Genomic DNA, 15,883 nt, shown 5'->3' on the forward strand with positions numbered 1-15,883 from the left:
TTACAGCCGTACCAATAAACATTTAGTTATTTGTTTCATTTCATCTTAATGACTAACAAAAATAGTGATTCTTGTTTAAGACACGTAATAAAGGTAGGTAATAGAAAATTTTCAAGAAAAAAAAACGTAAGGCTACTTTCCTTAACGACGTCATTATAATCAATTAACATTATTATGAAACCATAATATTATAAATATAGTTAATAATTACAAAAGTGTTTACCATGATGACTTTGTATGATGAATCATTATATCACACCAGTATAACATGAGTCTTTTAAACAAAGATGTAATTGCAATGCGTAGGTCAAATTATATTGGTTTATAACCATAACTCGAAGTAATGTTCAACAATAAGTTTCAAGGAGGATTATCATAAATTTCGCTTCTAATATCATTTTCTTGCTTATAGAAGATAAAACAAAATATACGTGAGCTAACTCGAAATGATTTGTAATAATAAAATCCTTCCATAATCTAAAGGATAGGCCAAAGATAACCCACAAAAAAATATCCGATAGGTTTCCTTGGAATAAATATACAAGATTTTGAACTTTATCACAACGGAAATAAGGTTCTAAATAAAGTAAAATTAAAAGAAAAGCAGGCTTTGCCCGTAGACGACGGTAAAAAATGAACTCTGGACTTTGTAGTCTGTTTTCCGATCGATCAGTGACCGCGTAGCGCGTAGCAACTTCGTAGCGCCAAACGTGCTACGAAACGGAATATGTACTACTTATACATATGTATATTAGTATATAATCTATATTTCTATTATATTTCTTATTCATTTTGTATAAAAAGAACGTAGTGTGATAGTATTAAAGGATAATTTCATTTATTTAAAAATTATATCTAAAACTTTTAATTTTTCATGTTTTTTTTTTTTCAGGTAATTTTATTATGTAAATGTAATACATTTAAGTTGTGTAACACTGCAGATAATTTTCGTAGCACTTTCGTAAGCATTGTGTGCTACGAAGGCAATATTTCAGGAGCAATACTTAACAGGATAGCGCAAAATAATTTAATATCAAAAATATCTATGAAACAATACTTGATAATAAATATAAGATTTTAAATTATAGAAAGGATGACCACTCATAAAAATCAACTTGTAATAATTTAATCGAAGTGTTCAATCGCAAAATCTGAAGTTGTTAATCTTTCTTTTGTTTCACACATTGTTTACACATACATTTCATGTTATCGACAGAAAGATAGACTTCTAATTCTTAAAAAAAATACTATTTAAAATATTAAACCACATTTCAAAATAAAATCTCAAAATTATTTCTAGTTACAAATCGTAAACAACTTTCATTTTTGCAAATTGGTTGCAATGCAATAAATAACCCTTGCATGTCATGTTTTAAAGCTAAGTGACCTGCTTTCACAACTACACACAAACCAGTTACCATCATTCTTAAAAAATATTTTATAAATGCTTAGTAAATTATTTATTTATACCATCTTAGATGCAATACATATCCGGAACTGCGGAATATCTAGTGGGTTTACCGGGACTCCGGCTCGAATAGCAGGAGTAGGAACGGGGTGGTTTTTAGTCAGTAAAAGTCTGACACTTCCTTTTGCCTCGCCCAAGGCGGGAGAAATCAGTGGATGATGTTCCCTCTTAAAAAAAGCTGCATTACATGTTAAAATGAAAACAATAATAAGAATATGTTAACAATTATTGATTAAGTCAATATGTATCTACTAATTTTAAAAGTAATAAATATTGTCTATAGTCTAGACGTTCGCCTAATTTATGACGATAAGAGTAATCGACATGGCCTCGATTTCATTCATAACCAAATTACTAATGAATATACACTGATACTTGCAAAATTAAAGATATACCTACTTATATTTTATGGGATCAAATGGAAAAGATGGATCTCTTGATGGTATAGTTATCAGCACCGCAGCAACAGTAATCTATACCAATATTTGACCAAAGAATTATAAAGAAGTTTATAACATGTTTTACACTACTATAAAATCAATTGCCATTGAATAAAGGGCCATACATCAGAGTCTTCGGTCCAGTTACTCTTTAAAACCAAACCCTCAACAATTCGTTTGACTAAGCATCAATTCGAGACCTTTAATTCTGAAAGAACACCTACAATCACTAGATATTAAAATTATTCCTGTTACAGACTTATTTCATTCACATAAATATAGCAAATATTGCACAATGAAAATAACAGTAACATAAAAAGCACCTTAATTTTATATGTATTTCCAATTATATAGATAACCACAGCATGCATATAATACTAAGTTAATAACACAAAAAATACAAACTAAAATACGAATAAAAAACAGTAAAAAATTAAGAAAACCGGAATATATTGCCAATCTCAAGCTAAAGTATGTCTCTCACTCTGAATATTCTCAGAAACTTAGTATCCAAGTAACTATTGTACATTTTTACACACATTAACTGCCATAATGTGCAGGTCTACCTCTGCCTACCCCTTCAGGGATAAAAGACATAACGTTACATGTAAATTGTTATAACAAATCATTTACTATACTAATAAACATATACTAATACTTATACATATTATACCGATACAGTTGACAAGATACATCTGACAAAGCGACACGTGTTGCACCCGATAACTGCAGATAAGGCGAGATCACATTGTACACTCGTCATCGCGTCATTGAAGTTGTAATAAACAACTGTTTATGAATGTCTACTGGTATGTCACGTGCATTAGTTATATGTAGTCTCCTAATTAATTTCATGATGTAGATTCACTTGTGTTACGAGGTAATAAGAAAATCTATGCAGTCATCATTGTTATTTTTGGTGTTATACTTGAAAACATAATTTGTATAATATGTCAAAAATGTCTCCAATTCGCCTGCGACATACGTAAATGCTCCTAATAGAGGTTTTCTAAAGAATATAGGTACCTAGTAAGTATGTTCAGATCTATGTCTTCAGTCTATTATATCACACAATGTTATAAATGTAAAAGATTATTTGTTTGCACGTTTGTCCGTCAATCACGCTGAAAAAGATTTTGAAGAAATTTGGTAAACAGATAGTGTAAGAGCCGACTTCTCGACTCGCCTTGGGCGAGGCTAGTGTCAGATTCTTACTGACTAAAAACCACCCTGTTATGCTAACCCGCTAGGTAGTCCGCAGCTCCGGATCAGCCCTACTGGGCCCTATCTGTGGTGGTCTGATGGTTCCTTGAAGCATCCAGGGTAAGAGCCGATTATATCACACCTAATATTATAAATGTAAAAGTTTGTTTGTTTGTTTGCACGTTTGTCTGTCAACCATGCTTGAAACTACTAAACGGATTTTGATGAAATTTGGTATACAGACAGTATATAAGTCGACTTAAGTAGTAGGATACTTTTTATATCACGGGAGCGTCTTGAGCGAAGTTTTCTGCATTTAATGAATACAAAAGAAACTTCTCTCACTGACTGACTGACTTATAAACCTTAACATTCCAATGGTCGTATGCATTTGGCATTAGGTCACGAAAATAATCTTCTTTCGGTTTTAAAAATCATGAAGGTGTAAATTCACATAACGAACTAAAACGTTTATTCCAAGTATATTTCACAATTAGTCAGTAATATAAAATAAACCTTAAATGAAATCCCAAAAACATAATGATTTGTAAGTCGTCATAAATTCTATGATACTGCAATAGCTTAGTCACAAACTATCATAAAGATTGATATCACTTTTGATATTCCCCAAAGTAGTATTATGGTGGCTACATCCCTTCCCATCAGTTATATAATGTACAAGTCCCATAGGAACGAGTCTATTGCCATACATCGGTCGTATCTTTAAGACTACTTACGGCTAAGCCTATAACTTCATGCTAAACAGTCACTCTAATGCACACCAGGTTAACAAGGTACTCATAACCCAACAAACTATATTAGGCACATGCTTTTTATGTGTAATAGATTTCCGAAAGACGTTTTTTTAAAAATCTGATCCATACTAGGATTTTTCCTATGTTGTGGGTGAGTTTACAAACATACAATTTTACATACACATGACACCCAGACACGAAACAACAATTTGTGGATCACAAAGAGTTACTCCCACTACATGTTGCACGGCAGTTAATTGCCCAACCACCGTAAATTCAAAGATTTGAAGAAAGAAGAATTTACTACCAAATACAATTTGATCTCTGGTACAGTCAATGAACGCCTAAAAAAGTAACAAAAGGATCCTCAATTTCTACATACACCCACAGACATAATCTTATCTGGCAATTACTCGATTGAAACCATACCCGACATCTCAGCGCTATGACGTCATTACAACGCGATCACCCACAAAATCCCATGACTCATGTGTACAATGTTAGCCTTCAGATGTTTTGATGTTTTGAATCAAATTCCACGTAGCGATGCATCATGCAGCGTTCCCGGGAAATTAGACTTACTTGTGTTTACGTCAGGGTGCAGATTAGGAAGGCAAAGTTTTATATAGGTAGGTAATGATGATATATAATGTAACGATAGATTTTTGTTATGTACAGCTGTAGAAGCTTAACGCTATGTCTTACTTATATGCGGTTTTTCGGTATGTATAACTGTATAATCTAAACTATGGTAAAGCACTATTAACTAGTACTAACCATACAATTTCTCATGAGAAAATGCTATTTACAAATACAGTAACATTATGGGTGAAATTTATTTAACATACCGATTTAAACGAGAAACTCACCTCACTCAAATTACTCACTTTTCAAATTATTGGGAGCAGGTTGATGAAATATAACATTTTAATAAACATACTGGAAAGTTATAAAACCTTTTCTTCTAGGTATAAACTTATACGGCTTATGGGATTAACTACTTACATTAGCTGCCAATTTACTTAACGGTGACTTAGATTTGCTATGCTATAACTCTTTTTGCCTTGCATTTAATATCTTAATTACGGAACTGATTAAATATAATAATATAATAGATGATGTAATTACATATTACGTGAAGTCTTCATCGTTAAATATATGTAATCAGTATAATCCTTTATTACGACGAAGCACAAAGTATATAAACCCAGTAATTGTCATATTTAAATATAGTTTACATTAAATATAATAGATAAGCTTAATGAAATATTTTATAGGTATTTCCTGTCAAGTTAAAGATTTGAATACGTATTTATTTGCAATATCACTCGAAATGGGTATTGATGCGAATCTTCTGTGTGTAATTATGATAAATGTGTTTTTAAACATAGTAATAACAATCATATGAAGTTTCTCCGAAGGTGCAAGTGGAGTGGCTAAGGAGTTGTGACACCCACACTGTTTTGTAATGGCGTAGCCATGTTGTGTGTTTTATGTTGTACGCTTTGTACTGTTTCTTGAAAAAAATATATAGATTTTCTTTAAATGATATAATGTAATAATAGATATTAATATGTATATGTAACATACTTTTATATAGACGAAATTTTGATTTGAATTTACAATTTAATACGCCCAATTTTATCTGTATTTTTATGTACTTAGTTAGATTAGCAAATATAAAAAGAGCATTGACACCTTATTGTCACCATCTTGATTCTAACATGTTCGACTATAATATTTTTTACTTAAAGCCAACAAGAGTCGTAATTCAATCGATAATTGTAATAAGATTAGAAGTCGACTCGATGCTTTGAAGAAACACATTTATTCCTAAGCTAAACCAGAGTAGATACATTAAGTGGATTAAGTACTGGAATTTATAGACAAGATGCTATAACTATTTAAGCTTAGACGTCTTAATAAACTTAATTTAGTATTTACCGTCTGCCGGCGTCTGATACTTGGGTTCTGTACGAGAATTTATCTCCTAGATATATAGAACCTTATTGATTTTACTTTATCTGTGTATGTGTTAGTTTCGACTAAGAAGTTTTGTAGTGTACAAGTTTCGACTAAGGAGTCTAGGTGTCGGTCCAATCGATTATAGAAGTATTGTTAGTTTAGTATTAGGGTATTTTATAGGTAACCTTCAACACAGTCCAAATGTATGTATTAGAATGTACAATGAATGATCTAATCATTATTATTTTAATTCTTTTACCTCGTCTTTTATTAAAACTTATCCTCTTGGATTAACCACTGTATGAGACTTCCTGCTGTTTATGTTTCTGCATAATAGGGTAGATGACTAATTTTTATTTTAATGTCCGTCTTGTAAATTATTTTAAAACATTAGACACGTATTTTTTATTTTCTTACGGAAATATATTGTAGTTACGACGATATGTTCATTTGAAATATCAGTCAGTCCTAGGTACGTTTTATACGTGGAAATGACATATTTACTCCCACTTTTAAACTTTGATACGTTTTATCTAAACATGTCTAATGTTTTTTCGTTACCTAACTGACGGAATAATTAGATTTTTAATTTTCATACCCTGTCATCATCCCTATTTTGGTATCTGATCATCGATCAACATGGCTTGTCCATTACAAGTATAGCTTTCAGATTTTAAACGCTATATTAGTGATCTTAGTTCCCAGAGATTTTTCAGCAGTAGACTTCTGCTGGGTGATTATAATAATGTGTCTTATTTGCCATCCATCACGATAAGACCGTTGGTTTCAGCCCCAATTATTCTGAAACATTACATAACAAATATCCTTTTTCAAATATTCTAAGTAACGACCTTAAAACATAATTTTAAATGCAAATACAAGGTGTAACATTATACAAGGTGTAAGCGGAACGCTCCCGAAAATCACCACAATTTGTTTATGTTTTTATAATTTTAATCGTTTTTGTGTTCGTATTATTCATGCAATATTAAAATTCAGCATTAGATTACAACTATTATTACTTGAAATAAACATTGAATTCTTTATTATTTTTTAAATAACACACGTTTTTTACCGTCCCCTGTTTGCGCCGTTTGGGAGCGTTCCGCTTACATTTTGGCAAGCTCTTCGGTTAAGTAAAGTGAGCGAATCTATCGACCTTCACCATCAACATGGATGTCCATCAAATAATGTAGTTGTACAAACACGCTGTACTTACTGCGACGTAAATACATAGCAATGTCGACCATGTTTGTCCGTGACGTCACGCCGTATGTACACTGCGACACTTAACTTTGTCCAGATTTTAGTTGTTCTAGTGTTACTTACTTACTTGTTCTTTTATTGATTTAGTTTAGTTTGGAGTTTGAGATCTTGCAATGGTTACATAACATTGTCGCTTAAAGAAAGGTGTATAACGTATCCACTTTTCGCCAGTCATGTTATTAGATCCATTGTTGGTGGGCTTTTCCAACAGAGAAGTGTTATGTAGTTATGCTACGAAGATGTAGTAGCTAAACGAAACTATGTGACCGTTTCCACCGATACTAAGCTTAGCTGTGCGAAGAACATGCGCAACTCGAGTATGCGATGTATCGATAGTAGGGAAACCATCCCTAGCACATATTCATAGCATACGTCCACAGCACGCATCCATAGCACGCATCCTTAGCATGCATCCAATAGCACCGTAGCACGCACCTTTCCATATAAAAAACATAGCTTAGCTAAGTCCGTTTTCACCAGTGCTAAGCTATGTGTACCAATGAATATGATTGGTGGAAGCCAAATGCATCCACAGCAACGTAGCATAACAAATCTCTAGTGAAAAAGCACCTTACTAGGTAATTCCTGTTATAAAAGCCAAACTTCGTGTTATTACTGAAAAATAGTAAAATTGAGAACCTAATAATAGCTTCCTCATCTTATGATCTAAACGATGCCTTCATAATCGACGAAATTAAGTTAAAATAGTCTTTTTAATCTATAAAACAAAATATATTACAATTTATATAGTTTATAATGAGACCACGATAATTTGTTCAATACGTATATTTTTCGCCAGTACCGTTTATAACATTATCAATAAATTGTGACCACAACATGTACCCAATGAGACAATAACGTTAAAATAGCTTGCTTATCAGTAATTTATCAGTTTTAACACTGATCAACTAAACGTTGACGTAAGCGAGATGTTGCGTAAGATTACACTGGAGATGAGCGCTGTGATTGGTCCAGTTTTTGATAACATACAGTTTTCGAGGACGGCGGGAACCTTTATACAGCGCCTTACTTTTTGAGGTGAAAGACAAGGGAGTGTGTGATTCTTATCTTACCTCTCTAAAACTACCCCAGTGGCCACCTCCAGCACCTGTCCACTCTGAATAAACTAGTTCTAAAGTTGATTATGTTATTCACAGAATAAGCTGCGTTGTTTAATTTTGTAGTCTAGTTGAATATATTTAAATAAGCTAATATTTAAACGAAGTTAGAAAGATTGGATGGTTTTTTAAAAACTATTTTGCGTTTTTATAAATAAGTAGTTATCATTGCTTAGAAACCTGAATTGACTAAACTTTGAGTTTAATCGTAAAATATTGCTTAATCGAATATTGTGTGCCGTAAAACCATGTTTAAGGATAGAAAATTAATATAACGTCATGTCTTTTTATCCCCGAAGGGGTAAGCAGATATACATATTACAGGCTGAGTTGACAAAACTAGTAACTGTCTTTAACTCCCTGGATAGGTTATTATTGATGAAATGAATATAATGACATAGAAATAAGACTCCTTATTGATAAAAAATTGTAAAGAAACTGCTTAGAGAAAGTGTCTGCATTATACCGTTTCGTTCCGTTCAAAAAATGGATCGAAATATTTAGAATAGTGTACAACCGCGGGCTGTAGTTAATCATTACATAAAGAATAGCCTTCAATACAAATGTCCGTGTATTCATCACTGCTACATTGAATACAGTTTGCAAAGCCATTCAATTCGTCCCGAGTTTATTCAATTTATGATAAAGCACCGCTGGCGAACTCTCCGTACAATTATTCATTATTCAATTACTTTTATTTCAGAATATGCAAAACGAAACTGTACCAGCCAACAGGCTATTTTAATAACTTTAATTCTGTTTAAGCTTAAAGATTATTTCTTATAATGTTTTCCTAATTGATAGGTCGATACGTTGGAAGACTACCTCGTATCCCTCTTGTGGGTTTACGGATGACAATTGATAAATCTCAGGAATTGTAATCATAAGCCAATGAGTCTTAAACAAAGCAAGATTCTGACGGTCTTCCAGTCTTTGAGCGAATAGTTGAGTAACCAAGTTTCGCATACCGTGAAGCAATTTCGACAATAAACACCTTTTGTAACCGTTAATGTTGAATAGTTCCTTATTGTCTTTATATAGGATTATGCACATGCCAATATTAGCATTCAGTGTCTTGGGTGTCATCCAATACGTAATAACAGCATTGCGTCACCCAATACATATTAAATACTACTTTCGCTATTTACTATGCTTGAATTCAATATGATAGCTAATTAAGTTTAATACTATAGGCATCGGTTAACAGATTTAATTAATTAATAAATTATTAAACATGTAGTAACTTCCAAGTTCAAACCAAAAACGGTAAGCTCATAAAGTATCTGAATAAATTGAAGTAAGTAACTTAACCGAATAACTTAAGTGCCTCATTCAGTACACCAAAACGCATTCCTCCAAAGCTTGGCTGTCGTCCATAAATTACCGCTTTACTAAACAAGATGGCGGGCGCGTCGGTTGGCGCGCAGTGTTTCCCGGAAACGGCGTCTGCGCAGCGCGGCCGCCATGTTGTGCGCGCGCACGGGACGCTCAACGTGACGCGCACATGCTTACGCTGGCGCTGTAATCAAGCGATATGGGGAGCGAGCGTGGCTCGACATTTTACTGTACACCATTGTACGTGAAATTATGTAGCGTGCATACTACACTTACGAAATAAACGTCCAATATGTTCATATTCAATGCAAATGATAACGAGTCAAATGTTTTTATATGATTAAGTTTTGGACTTACACGTGCGACCTAATCATAGTCGATATGCAAATCGATAAGAAGTAATTGTAACGCCTTGACATTTGTTTGTAAGATATGTTACTCAAGCCAATGCTTGAAGTCATTCAAGACTAATTGTGATATGGTTCGCCAGACCGGTCCATCACGATCGCCATTCACCAATTACTTGATTGACCAAGAACCTATTGTTGTACTCAATAAGGATTCAGCTGCAAGCTAAAGAGATATCACTCATCTCTGATCATTTTAATCTAAAGCAACAACCAGTACTGGCTTCAAATTCTATAAAAACAAAGCGAAAAGTCGACGTTAACAGAAATATTTGGAACAATGCTTATTATGTGATTGTTTTGTGATACAACAATAATGTACCGGCCATTAACTCACGGAGTGACTAATGACCTTTTATTATGTGTTATTCATATTTGATGTTGACTTGCATCCAAATGCAGATACTCGATAAAGTTCAAAATATTTTTCTTTGTTTCCAAATGAGAAACGTTGACATGAAACAGCAGTTGCTTATGTTTAAAAGATTTAAGTTTCCAGATTACTATACGAAACATACTAGATTGTATAAAAACATATTTTATGTAGTCTACTTTCAAGATTTTCAGGTCTAGAACTTGCTACTTTATTCTCTTTGTTCAGGGTAACTAATCATATTACGCAAATATACTATTAATTCAGATGAATTATTAATTCTAAATAGTAATCATAAATTATAAGTTACTTAATTACAGATTTATAAAGACAAAAACTGAAATACAACTCCTCGAATATAAAACATATAACAATAGAATTAGAACTCAAAATCGAATCTAATTTTAAACCAGTTAACCTTTACATACCCTTAACACGAACATAGTTGCATCCCCAACAGTTATTGCAAAACAAATAATAAGTACAGCAGCTCAATTATTGAATACAGGACGTTGCGATCGCGTTCTCCTATAGTATCGGCCTTCGCCGGCAGATGTGCGGATAATATATTATTATTAGAGGGCCATTGATCGCGTCTACCTGAGCCAGGCTCGAGACGAGCCCACGGCACACCATTGTCGGGTTTTTTAGGATATGTACTGCGTATTGTAAGTGTGGGGTGGACGATTTAGATACTAGATGTAATAATTATTATATTTTTCGCTTGGAACTCTATTAGATGTCTTGTTTGCACTGAATTAGGTCTACTGAAACATATTAGCTATTTGATCATGGATATAGGAACTGTGTACTGTACTTTTTACTCTTAATTGAAACCTTATATAACATATTTATCATATAATTTAAGTAGGTATCCTATAGCTTTAAGTTCTCCTGTTTCTGTACGATTTTTTATGACACACAACTCGCAATTCAAAATCTCTACTCTTTGTGTGATTCACAAATTGTTTGTAATTGTCATGTGTATGTGAACTTGTATGTTTGTATACGCACACACATTACAAGAGAAAATAATATTGTGGGCCAACGTTTAAAATAAATTGTTAGCCTATTCTTATTAGTGGAAAGTTAGGGAATTATTTAGCTATCCAAGATTGCTTAGCAATCACAAAGCTGATGCAGTGGTGTAACAGTACCTACTACGTTCGCTACAGTTTGCGAAAACATAAAAGTAAACTTTGTTATTTCAACTACACTCGGCTACAATTTATATAATTACTTTTAAACAATATTGTAACAAAACTGCATTAAGTATACATATATACGTCACTATACAACATTGTATAGTCAATACACGTGTTTAATTAAAATGCATAATTGTGAACAAATGCATGAAACTGCTCGTTTCAGGTGGAATTTACTGAAACATTTTAATTGTACCAATATACATACTACAATGTCGCCCTTTGTATTTACAAATACATACGACAATGTTACATTTAGGATCCATTGCTAACTATCTTTTTAGAAATATGGCTTATTTCTTTTTCTTCTTATTATTTCATTGGTTTCATACCACGGGTAACTAAATTAATATTTAATAGTAGAAACATTTTGCAATAAATTCATGTCTTTTTTCAGTGTCTATTAATACCGTTTATTTATTTAAAAAAATAGTATTTGTGTGTAATTTGTATGTATTTGTACATATATGTACATGTATTATACCTTTACCTTTAATATACCTTTACAGGCCCTTTTTTGTGCAATTATACTTATATGGGAAAGAGCCCGACATGTACGTCACTCACACTATGTATAAAGTATTAAATAATAAACCTACCTAGTTAACATCCCATTTCTAGTTAGAAGTATTAAGGAATTCAATCATATTCAAGATAAATATGCATATAATGTTTATGAACAAACCTCGAAAATCTAATCAAACAAATATCCTTTCAACAATCTCTAGACTAACATTCAAAACGCCTTCAATGACTGAGTTTTGCAATAAAACTCAAAAATAACTGACCCGTCAGACTGCTCGGAGTTTTTTTCAATAAAGTGTCAGGTAAATTCATCATGGCGACCAAGGGAAACCGGTTTCGTCGAAAATTGCCCTGCGCGCGCGACGCTTAGCCCACACCAAGACACTCGACTTAGCTTGAGTGATGAATGAATTATTTATAATTCTAAGTTTTATTAATTGATCTGACGATTGGAAAACGTTAAAGCAACTGCTTCTTGTTTTCTTTATACTTTTATTCATTCGAGTTGTTTTTTAAACTTTGGGATGGAATTATTACAGGAATAATGTTGTTTATGAACCTGAAATGTTTGTAAATAAGCTTCTAAAGCGATGTAGTACATATTATCTAGTAACTGTACTGAACACTTTAATAATACTGTCTGTTATTTCACAGACATTTGTATGTTTGACTTTTAAATGTGTCTTATTGATATAAATCATTTGTCTACATGGTATAATGTGTCTTATAATGATTGTGTTTAGATCTAAGTTCAGACCATTCTGTAACACATAACACTGTCTACAATATAAAAATGTAACGTAAAACCTCTAATGGATTACGTCCTTGCCTCGGCCGACCAAGGTCGCAAGCGAGTTAATAGCAAGTTTATTCATATATTATTTTTTCTTTTGTCAACAGAGTGAAAAATGGCTGGCGTATGAAAACTTGAAGGAAGAAATCTTAGAGAAAATTAAGAAACTTGAGGAGGAGCGGCACACGGTGGACCTCTGGTCTTGTGGGCCCGAGTGGGGGAGGAAGAGGCGCAGGAGACAGGTGACGGTGTCCCCTCCCTACGTGGTGTACATGCTGCCCGATGCTGACATCATGGAGGACTGGAGGCTCGTCAGGAAGCTTCTGGAAAGAACTGATTAACACTCTACAAAGATTTTTCTAGATATTTTTATAATGTGTAAGGTTAAATCGTGAGAAGATCTGTAAATAGTGGCCGATTGCCACTTTCATAGTACAGGTTATTTGAGGCACGTTTTATCGCCAAAATTTATAACCTATCTCAACCTAAAATCTGTGGATTAAGATAGATTTTTCTCAGAAACTCCATACAAATGTTATAATGACAAAAATCGATCCTTGTCCATAGATTTTGGATTGGATAGGTTAGAAATTTCGGCCGTTATAGTATTTAAAAGAAAGACTTAGTTACTCAATTTCAAGGACAATTTGATTATATTTCTTGAATCACATTTTTGGCGGAGATATGGCCGTAGTAAGTAAAAGTACTATAAATAACAAAGAGACGTTTTAATGAGAAGATTCGTATAGGATTTATGCAGCTCACGGGAGACATTGAAAAATACAGTGTTGGCCAAAAGTATTAGGCAATATACTGTCGGACACTCCTCTTTTTGCTGCTGAAGGGCCTAAACCTCATCGATCATACATTCTTGAACATTTATTAGCATTTATCACTAATTCGCGTATTTATTTACAACTTTACTTCACAACTTCTACAATCCTACTCCATAATCACACGCTGTCTGTATATTTTGTGTACAAACAACAGTGCCGGTGTTTACAAACACTTGATAACAAACGCTATACTTCGCATTTCATTAATTTAACAATTTCTTTTTTCATCCTCTACATAACATTTCAAAACGGCATTATTTATTAAATTCCTTGTTTTTACTGTGTACTTCTAAAATTAATCATATAAATGTACACTAATTAATTTGGAGTAAAGATAGATTGAAAAAGAATGTATCTTTGTGATTGTTTATAGATGACCTAATACTTTTGGCCGATACTGTACGATGTATATTTCTTAGCCAAGTTTTAAACCCTTAATGGACGATATGATTGTATTTATTTTTGTAGGGTACAAAACACAAGAGGTTGTGTATGTTACCGAATTATGGAAACAAATAATCAGGATTCACTATTGTTTTAAGTGTCAATTTCTACATAGTATCGAATTGGGTAGTTTCCTCAGTCAAAAATAAATTATTTCGACTTTTCAATACAATAAAATATTCAAAAATAATCACACTTTCATTCATAGATTTGATGATCTACTTAATTTTCAAATTATTCTAAATAATTTTCTAGAAATAAGTTTACGTAAAAAATCGTAGAAAATATCGTTTTTGACGTTTCGAAATAAATATTGAATTTGACTAGTAGGAAACTAGCCTATTCGATGACTTTTGACTCGTATTTAGTCGGCAGTCATTGCTACTACTGTTGGAGTGTTGACACTTAACTATTGTTTGAAGTAAAAATAAATGTTCAAAGTGATTTCTTAGTTTCATTTGTATGTTTACCCCATTTCACAAAAGTTTGACTAGTTATTGGAATGACAGATATTTAAAAACTCATTAACGTAGCATCATTAAATAAATAAAAGGTACTAGTTATAAAAGGTATTCACGCACCTTAATACACATTTTATGAAAACTTTATAAAGCCTATATTTTATTTATACACTAATCCATAAATATTTACGTCAATTGACTACAGATTAATCGAAATGAGAGCGCGTTTGCTCTGATAGGCCGGTTCGAATAATACAACGTTCTCGTTTTGATTATTTTAAACGTAAAGCAAACTGATACTAAGGATACTGTTTAAAATTTCGATATTCTAATTGATTACTATAATCAAGATTTTAGACAGACCTTGGATGCCACCCTGTCTTTAATCTCCTCTGTTCATCAATGTTGACTTCATTAATATCATATTCTGAAACGTTTATTGAATATCCTAGTTGAAAAGTTTTTTATATCAGTTTAGAAACCGGTCTCATAGTAACTGGGATAAATGAGTCAAGACTGAAAGGGGGTTAATATAAATAAATACGGTATGGTAAGTATAATAATAAGGTATTTTGCTGGTCGCTAGGCATAGATACTCCAATTATATAAGGAACCACCACAGATAGGGCCCAGTAAGGCTGATACCTGATCCGGAGCTGCGGACTACGTAGCGGGTTTACCGAGGCTCCGAGGAAAGGGGTGATTCAGTAAGTTCTCGCCTCACCCAAGGTGGGAGAAGTCATTGGATGATTTCCCCTCCAAAAAAAGTATTTAAGGAAGAATTTATTATTTAAAATAACAGAACGTTTTTTAATTCCTGAAGGGATCGGCAGAAATTATACACCAGTTGCAATAATCCGTACTATTACTAAACAGTTTTAGAAAAACTGCAAAATAATACCTTTTCGATATCATTTTTAACGTTTATGAGGTTTGTATGGAAATATCTATATACATGGTGTACAGTATTAGATAGTATTGGATTTGCCTGAAATATAGAATACATAGGATTTTCAGGACCTTATATTTTTGACTTTATATTTTTATGAAGTATGATATCAATGTTCGATTTTCACATTGTATAGAAAAATTTAGCCCACTAGGATATTTCCGTAGCAAAAAAACTAAAATTTGCGGGAAGTCTATAATATGTTCAGCAATGAACATCTGAACATCACGTGGTTGATATTTTGTGATGATTATGAATTAGTCTATAGATCAATCTCAAACAGTTCTTCCTAAGAAAGTTAAGTCATGTAATCACACTACTACGTCTTAATGCAACATAC

General features: G+C 32.8%; 1 protein-coding gene across 1 annotated transcript in view; it reads left to right on the forward strand.

The window, feature by feature from the left end:
• LOC118267742 (breast cancer metastasis-suppressor 1-like protein) overlaps positions 1-14,577 on the forward strand; it is a 93,871-nt gene extending 79,294 nt beyond the window's left edge. Inside the window, exon 4 of the mRNA XM_035581899.2 lies at positions 12,961-14,577. Coding sequence (XP_035437792.1) covers positions 12,961-13,194 — 234 coding nt within the window. The 3' untranslated portion in view covers positions 13,195-14,577. The remainder of the gene's footprint in view (positions 1-12,960) is intronic.
• Positions 14,578-15,883: the final 1,306 nt, after the last annotated feature.

Source organism: Spodoptera frugiperda, chromosome 6 (genome assembly GCF_023101765.2).
Source record: "Spodoptera frugiperda isolate SF20-4 chromosome 6, AGI-APGP_CSIRO_Sfru_2.0, whole genome shotgun sequence".
Lineage (NCBI taxonomy): Eukaryota > Metazoa > Arthropoda > Insecta > Lepidoptera > Noctuidae > Spodoptera > Spodoptera frugiperda.